Below are 9,039 nucleotides of genomic sequence, written 5' to 3' on the forward strand. Positions count from 1 at the left end.
TTTTACAAAGGAGGACTAAGTTTAAATTGCTAGGTGCTAACGGTAGTCTCATTAGCTCTTGATGCGCCATGGTACATCTAGCTAGTAGGGTGTTTATAGGAGGTGCTAGCCCCATGCAATAGTCAATGCACATGAAACGAAGGGATGATTATTCATAAGTATTGTACTCATGCTTATTTTAGTAGGCTTCATGCCTACGCTTGATTCGTGACTCTTGCCATGCTTGCTTCATGGCTTTTAGTCATGCATGACTGGTTACTTACCCTCATAGACCATGTGTTCATGCTTGCCATTTATTTTGATAAAGCTTTCCTAAATTTAAGTTAAAATTTATCATTTCTTTTTAATTCTCTAAAAGTATTTTATTAATTGCACTATTATTAAAAATTTTTATATTTTATTAGCAATAAAATTTTCAATACATTTATGTAATTCTACTAACATTGTTTAATTTCACGATTATATTATTAAGAAAAATTATTAGTTATTTTTGTTTTAAATATTTGATTCAATATTTCATTAATTCATTTTGAATTAAATTTATTAGTTATTATCTTCATATTTTTTATATTCTAATTTTAATTGAAATGTTACTCATCAAAAATTTCTTTGATTTCAAATAATGTAGCTGACCCTATGTCTCTTGTGGATCATTGGGGGGCCCTATTATTTTTGAAAAATGGAAGCACACTTGGAATACCTTTTTGGGTGAAACTATGTATGCTATTATATAATTGTAATTTAGTACTTCACATACACCATAGTTAGGTCCTAGTTTTATTTTTGTTGGAAAGAAATTTGTTGATGTGAAGCTAGCACTACTATAAAAAAAAAAAAAGCTTTTCACATCACTTTTTTAAGGCATTTTACATCCTTATCATGGGGGGACATAGATCGGGTGACCTAGAAAACTGACTTATCCATATCACTTTTATGAGGGACGTGGTTTTTGAAGAACCATGTCGCTTTCAGAAACCACATCCTTTTTTTTTAAAGCGACATGATTTCTCCTGGAACAAATATTAAAATAATTTAAATTTAAATATTATTATTCTCATTTCATCATTCCAGCTAACTATAGATTTCACAAGCCTAAAAAAAATAAAAGAAAAATAAAACCATATAAAAATTGATGAAGAAACCAAAGATAATGGAGAAGACTTAAGTAGAGACCAGAAATATCTATAAAGAAAAAAGGTTTGTGGATGAAAGTGACACTAATCAAATACTACTTGCTTAGGAGAAAGAGGAGGAGACGAAGACATGAGAAAGTTGTCTATCAAATGCCCACCATCAAATGCTAGCCTTGGGTCTCTATTCAGTTTGTCGGTCATAGATCTTGATGATATAGGTCTCAATGCAATGGGAAGGAGAAGAGAGAGTTGTTGTGTGGATGAGAGGAGAGATCTGTAGTGGGGAGAAGAAGAGAGATGTGCTGCCGTTGAAAGGAAAGAGGGAAAGGAGTTAGGTTTTAAAACATAAAATGATGGAGCGAGGGAGGAGCTCAATCTAATTCAAATCACTTTTTTAAAAAGTGACATGAAAATGTCTAGAAATTAATATTTTAAAATAATTTATTTTTCACAATCCATGTTATGTTTTTAAAAAAGCAACATGGATAATTTATTCATATTGTTTTCTAAGAAAGCGACGTAGAAGTCCAAAAATTAATAATTTACACTAATTTATTTTTTATAATTCATGTTACTTTTTTTTTAAAAAAAAGCTAAAAACGAGACGTGGATAACTTACCACATTGCTATTTTAAGAAAGCGACATGAAAATATCCAAAAATTTAAAAAAAAATCAATTTGAATTGTAAAAAATAAATTATTTTAAATTATTAATTTTTGAAAATTTTTCACATCGCTTTCTTAAAAAGTGACTTGGATAACTTATTTACATCACTTTTTTAAAAAAGCAATGTTGATAATTTTACATATTCAATATTTATTTATAAAATTGCCACCGCCTCTATTTTTTGTGTCACTTTTTGTAAAAGTGACATAAATTGAGGGACGTAAAATGTATATTTTGCAGTAATATAGTCTCCCTTGCTAGATTGGTTAACAGGTTTTGTTATTGTAAAATTTTGAAAAGTTCAAATTATATGGGAGACTCTACCAAAATTTCTACAAAATATTTAAAATTTTATAAACTTTATATTATATATAACTTATATATATTGATAATTCATCTTAACCTCTAGCTAATCTAGACTCATAAAATGTGAGTTCATCTTATATTTTATCTTGATCATATCCTTAGCATCAGGGTATGACATAGGCCCTTCTTTCTTTTAATCTGTCACTAAGGTCCATGAGTCGATATCAATTGCTCCATGAATGCACTAAGGTATATGCTTTGTTTTTGTGTTAAAACTTGACATATTTACAAATTCTTTCTCAAACTTCTACTTGTAAATTAATTTTAAATATTCTCACATACGTTGTGTTTTTGAAATTCATCTATAGCATTCTTGCAAATAAAGTGTCAAATTCAAATTTACTCAAGAACACATTTGCACTCTGTTTTGATGAAAAATTTTTAGAAAGTCATAATTAAATTTGATTAACACCCAATCCACCCCTCCCTCTTGTGAATGTTTCCATATCTAATGAAAAGAACATTTTATTCATATTGATTCATGCATGAGTAAGACTGATTATTCAAGTGTGAGGCCATGAAATGATTTTGTTAAGTTAAGATCAAAACTCTTATGCCATATCTTTTCGTACAAATGCAAGTTCTCAAAAAGATTTACATAAGAATATAAGAGATTAAAGATAAAAACAACCTATGTGCTAAGCCTTCTCTTGAATCTTTTTGCATCGAAGGTTTTGTCGCAGGTTAAAGTATTTGATCAGCAAAAACAACCTTCTCTTAAGTTTTGTTATCATCAAAACATATAGTCAAACACTCTTTCTTGACCTTTTTCCCAATGACTCAAGTACATAATCAAGTGCATGATTTATATATAATTGATATATATATATATATAATACATATATCACATGCATGAATTACAAAATTTTATGTGAACATCATGAAACTAAAAGCATGGACATAACCGGTGAACATTTGTATCTGAAAAGTGGCTACTGGCTGCATCACCATTGTCATCATCGATATCAATAGCAAATGTTTCATTGACTTGGCTCGCTTGACCGACTTGGTTGGCTTGACTGACTTGATCGCCAATCAAAAGGTCACTCCATCCATAAAATGACACAAGAATAATTCTAATGAAGAAGTCTCCAATTTGACGAAAAAAAGGAAGACGAGTTCTAAGTGGAAACCTTCCTAAAATACGAGCAAATAAGATGATGAAAATGGAGGCGAATCCAATGACACTTATAACATCTGCAAGCAACGTGTTGTTACTAACAACCAAACGTATAGCAGCTAAAAATGCCGCAGGCATGGTTACGAGAGCCACATAAACAAAAATCTTAGCAAGTTCATATGCTCCTTCAGCAAAACGAAGATCACCTAGCGGGACCCACAGTAGAACAACAGAACCAATGGTGGAACTGTACATAGCAATGGTATTGAAAGCCATGAATATATTGAATAGTTTTTGATCAACTAAAAGTGCCATGCCCCTCTGTTTTGCAAGTGGATCATCCGATGAGTAAAACCCACCTGGTACTGTGAAACCAGCCGTAAATGTCACTGTGGCTATCAGTATGGCCACAAGCATCAGTGTGTTGGCTGCGTCCTTCACGTTCCATTCTTTATTGGTAGATGTTGTGCGTGATATGCCCAGCATATTTGCCTTCAAGGGCACACCAGCACTTTCCAAAATTGCATCGGCTAGAAAACTGAAAGGTAATCAAATCAAACATTCTTAATAACATGCTGCATATACATATATATTATTTTATCAGGAAAAGAAGTTCCTAGCTAGAATCAAAACCTTTTAAAAAACTAAGATGCTTAACAATCATACCTCTTGACGTGTCATTGGAATTTTACACTGCATCCGAACAACGTCTCGAGCTGTTAAACCTTCGTTATTGACAAGGTTTACCTTGATCATGTTGTGTCGTGACAGAAGGAGTAGGGTCCAAAGACTAAGTTTTCTTGAAGCGAAATGTAACGGGGTATCTCCATTTACATCTCTCTCATTGAGAGTGTCATGATGAATCTTGGGGTTCTTCAGTAGATATTTTATCATATCAGTTTGTCCCTTCATTGCTGCAATGTGAAGAATGTTCTGACCTTTACTATTCAAGAAAACTCCAGCATTAGACCACTCTGTTTCAAGCAACTTGTTGACCACCTGAACATGGCCTTTTTTGCAAGCAAGGTGAATTGGAAGATTGCCATCTGAGTTTCGTTGAAAAGCAATCGTGGGAGATTTTTCTAACATTGTACAAACTCCTCCGAGGTAACCCATGTATGCTGCATAATGAAGGGGAGTATTGTTCTTCTCATCTCTTTGATGCATTAGCTCTTCTCTTGTATCCACTATCTTCTTCAATAGAGCTTCACCAAAAAAATAAAGAAATAAAGAAACTTATATGTTGGGAAGTGCACAAATAAAAAGCGAAAATAAATAGGATAAAAAATTGAAAATTATAGGAAAATTAGAGAAAATGATAAAAAGATGATACAAGAAATTTAATGTGGAAAAACTCCTAATATGAGAGACAAAAATCTTATGGGCAATGAGTGGGAAATTTTACTGTAGAAAATAGAAAGTATAATAATTGTCTCTATGCTATGGGTGATGGAGTCCAAATATAGATATAACTTCTCATCAACTAAAAGTATTATATTGACTAATGATAAATATCTCTTAAAATCTCAAATTAAGAGATGATAAATTTTAAACCAAGAATAAATATCAATAACTGCAAATGATTATAAAAATTTGAATCATAATCTTAACAGTATATCAGGGCAAAATGAAACAAACGCAAAAATAAATAAAGCAGCATACAAATCAATTAATTCTAGAGTATGCGGACCATTATTTCGCTCGGATATTGCTGCTTGAAGTGGAGAGTCTCCGTTTGAAATGGCCCGGCCTGAGGGGATTGGAATTTTTTTCAAGAGAAGATGAAGAATATCTTTAGTCCCTGTCAAGACAGCCAAGTACATTGGTGATTTGCAACCATAACTGGAGTTCCATGTCCAATAAGCGGCCAAATCACTTTGGCTGTGTGAAAGTAAAAGGAAAAAAACCACAGAAAGATCCTTGCTCAAAACAGCTTCATGCAAAGCTGTCCTTCCATAATTATTGCGTGACATTATAAACTCTGCTTTATCCTTCGATTCATCCTCCTCAGATATCATTTCATGTTTATACGTGTTGAGGATGCTCTTGATTGCAAAAATATTCTTAGCTCTTGCAGCAACATGAAGTGGGGTATCCCCTTTCAGATTTGTCTTACAGAGAAGCTTAGGATAGTGAAAAGCAATGAGCCTCACAACTTCTTCATTCCCACATTCAGCTGCAGCATGAAGCAATGAATCACCAGTGGGAGTGACTTGATTGAAAATGGCAGCCAAATCGACCCCATTTAGTAAACATACTTGCTCCAACACAGAAACAAATTTATCTGCATCTGCATTTTTATCACGAACCGCTTGGTACAACTCATAATACATAATACGTACCGTGTTCCCACTAAACGGCGCATCCTGATCAACTGATGAAGAACTGAACTTCTTTTCTGATATCAGAGAAGGATTAAAATCAGTTTCCATCAGTTCATGCATCTTTTCGTTGGCACCAAATTGTATATCATCCGCTGATGATGAACTGAACAGCTTTTCCATCAGACCACGCATCTTTCTGTTGCCAATTATAGTTGCCATATCATCATCACTTTGCATCAGTTCACTCATTACTTTGCTGATAAATGAACTTGGCTGTCTCTTTAGCATTGTATTCATTTGCTCCTTGATCCGCGACGCAATTTCTCGTGACCTTTCAATGCGCACCCAGTCAGTAGGCATATCTAAGGTTATTTCAGTATAATCCAAGTCGCTCATTGCTACTAACTCTTGAATCAAATGCAAATCGTTGGAAAGGAAAATCTCGTAGTTGATTACCCAAGTTGATCAACTTTTCATTTCAGCACTAGGAGGACCTATATATGCATTGTACAATTCAAGTCATGGCGACTACACAGATAAGACGCGCTATGGTTCTTATTGGATGGTTTACGCGGAGAAATTAGAATATTGTATTCATGATTAATAATTGCATTCCATCTATAGAAATGCTTTAGCGGAATGAATAAGAAAATCAGAGCAGGCTAACTTTGAAAATTTGCAAAGGAGTTTCTTGTGCTCACGTTCTTCGTTCAGTAAGAACAGCGCGACTGCCAACTCATAAATGATTTATTTTAAATATAAAGAGGTTATTTTACGTATTCAAGTATACATACATATATATATAATATTCATATATACGTAATAAATGCAAGATTATTTAATTAATTAGATTTAATTTTAGTTTATGCTACACTGAAATAAGTTAAAATATTGTATCTTTAAGTTTATATTTGATCATATTTTTTTTATTCATGTCTTAATTTTACGAGTGGTAGTGGAAATTATGTCTATTGATATGAGTTACGCTCTAGTGTTTAGGCTGTTTTTTTATTACTGGTTCTTTCAAGCTTCGGCTTGCGCTTTGTATTTAAAAAAAAAAAGAAAGAAAAAAAAAGAAAATTTAGGAGACAATGACACAAGGTATACCACACGCAGCATGTTTAGTTCATATATATTCTAAGCTTTTTTTATGAAACATTTTTATAAAACCATGAACAATGACTTCAATGTGTTTAATGATACCGATATGGTGATATCTAATAAATGTAAATTTAAATTTATAAAATTGGCATATAAAACAATCAGATAAGTTTTTCTGTCCCAAAACATGGTTCTCACTACATCGTTGTGCATTAATTAACTTTCTTTATTTAATTTTTTATGTCATCGTCATAATTCCTATTCTCCCTTCTATTCACACTTGTTTTTGTTGAATAAACACTAGCTCAAATAATTTCTTTAACATCTTCCTTTTCATGTTTGTTATACGCAGAACCAACCAACTCAAAAATACTAATAACGGCATTGTTAAAAATAAATTTGATTAATAAGAATTATGATTTGCAGTTCAATTCCTTGAGAATTTGAAGTGAAAATTACTTACTACGTAATAGGAAATTTTGATTTAAAAAAAATTGAATTTCTGAGTTGATTCATTGAGGACTTGACATGGAAATTACTTAGGTTATTGAAATCAAATCCCCACCCCCAAAATTTGAAAATTATGAAATAAGAAAATTAGACATAAATTCTTGGGGACCGAGTTTTTTAAAATTAATATATATAACTAATATAAGTTTTTTCAATCAAATATAAATTAAACTCGACCTCACACTATCCCACTTGTAGCATTTCTCCAGTCATGTATTATATTAAGCAATTGATGGCTACGACTAGCTGGCAGCCACGTGATGCCGTCTTTTTTAAAATTTTAATAAATGAATAAATCAAGACTAAAAAAATAGGGTGACTTAAGATAGTCTTACCTATACATGGTAATTTATTCCACCGGAAAAGAAAGGACAGCGAAACCGGAAAGAGAGTAACATGATTACATGAAGCATCATATAAATGAGCTCCATGTACAATATATATATATATATATATATATATTAACCAAAATATTTAAAGTTTAAATAAATGGGTAGTTTATTCCACTTATATATATATATATATATATTAAGCTCAATTTTACGAGACTTCCCATATAAAGCTAAGTTAGCTGTACACTCGATATAGATCTAATATAAAGCTTGAGCTTTTCATGAAATTTTATATATGAGATCACTATGGTTTGGTTTCTCTTATTTAGGTTATCTGCGTAGCCAATCAGATCAGTTGAATTGCCAGCTGGATGTAAAAGTGGATCAGTTTGACTCGCTAGCCTGTTTCAGGAACTATCTTGTTTTGAACTGAACAGTTTTACAGAATCGGAGTTGAACTCGAACCTAAAACAGTTGAACTATTTTTTGTATTCTTATTTTAGTAATAAAAATTTTATTTAATTTAGAATTAATTTCAACTTGCTTCTAGGTTGTTATAGTGAAATTTTGAGTGTGTATAATTGGTTTATTGGCATTGTATGCATTAAAGTATAGATAAAATTGAAAATTCATTGTTTTATTAAGTGGATAAATAAGGAAAATAAAAAATATACATATCAAGAAATGTGAAAAATTAAAACTTAATATGTTATAGATGAACAACTTTGAATTGAAAATAATATGTTTTTAATGTTTTATATATACGTTTGTAATATTATTTTTTATTTAATTATTGTGTTATTAGTTCAACCGTTGATCGTTGATCTTTTTAGTTCATCCTTCAATCCGGTTTTTAAAACCTTGTCTCTCATGCTTCATGACACTGTTATCCTTCTTCTCATCTTGTTGCTTATTGTATTTCTAATGTAGTTTAACATACACATTCACTCATGTTTATGGTGATGAGGGATTAAAAATAAAATATATTAAAGAGTGGAGGGAGAAAAATCAAACAAGTTTACATTTGAAAATTGCAAATTTCGATACAGTTGATGATAACAAACAAAAACGGATGCACATGCTTCCCCAAATAGAACAGCCTCGGGCAATTCATAAATCATAACTGATTCATTAATGGAAGACTCGTGTGTGAACACAAATAACTAGGTCAGCTTAAGTGCAAAAATATAATTCAGAAAATGGTGCCTGCATGTGACCTCTATGAATCGACAACGCATGTCAATGAATCTTAACTGTTTTAAAGCATTGCTCAATAATGATACTTTAAAAAACATCAAATTATGTGATATTCACGGGTGTGGAGCGTGGAGTGTGGACAGCGAAGGCTTTGCGATCTATATGATTTATTCTATATATATATATATATATATATTCATGTATTCATTTGAATCGACAAGGCAGGTCAATGAATGTTAAGTACTTAATGCGAGCTAGTATGCCTGAGAAAAGAGTAGGCGTACATCTA

The 9,039-nt window shown here is 31.8% G+C and overlaps 1 protein-coding gene across 1 annotated transcript; it reads right to left on the reverse strand.

The window, feature by feature from the left end:
• Positions 1-2,893: 2,893 nt before the first annotated feature.
• LOC129289143 (protein ACCELERATED CELL DEATH 6-like) lies at positions 2,894-6,055 on the reverse strand. The gene is made up of 4 exons (XM_054925952.1): positions 4,977-6,055; positions 3,953-4,491; positions 3,872-3,906; positions 2,894-3,824 (listed from the first exon to the last, which is right to left on the reverse strand). The coding sequence occupies exons 1-4, from the start codon at positions 6,004-6,006 to the stop codon at positions 3,053-3,055; spliced, it is 2,376 nt and encodes a 791-aa protein (XP_054781927.1). The 5' UTR covers positions 6,007-6,055; the 3' UTR covers positions 2,894-3,052.
• Positions 6,056-9,039: the final 2,984 nt, after the last annotated feature.

This window comes from Prosopis cineraria, unplaced genomic scaffold, assembly GCF_029017545.1.
Source record: "Prosopis cineraria cultivar Desert tree isolate PC_DT_omini unplaced genomic scaffold, ASM2901754v1 PC12, whole genome shotgun sequence".
In the NCBI taxonomy this organism is placed as follows: domain Eukaryota; kingdom Viridiplantae; phylum Streptophyta; class Magnoliopsida; order Fabales; family Fabaceae; genus Prosopis; species Prosopis cineraria.

Excerpts from the sequence above, each read along its gene's own strand:
- LOC129289143 (XM_054925952.1), bottom strand. The coding sequence starts at position 6,006 with ATGAGCGACTTGGATTATACTGAAATAACCTTAGATATGCCTACTGAC. Across the intron at positions 4,492-4,976 it reads AATATCCGAGCGAAATAATG|CTCTATTGAAGAAGATAGTG; the intron begins GTCCGCATACTC and ends TTTTTGGTGAAG. Across the intron at positions 3,825-3,871 it reads CCTGATAAAATAATATATAT|TTTTCTAGCCGATGCAATTT; the intron begins GTATATGCAGCA and ends ATTACCTTTCAG.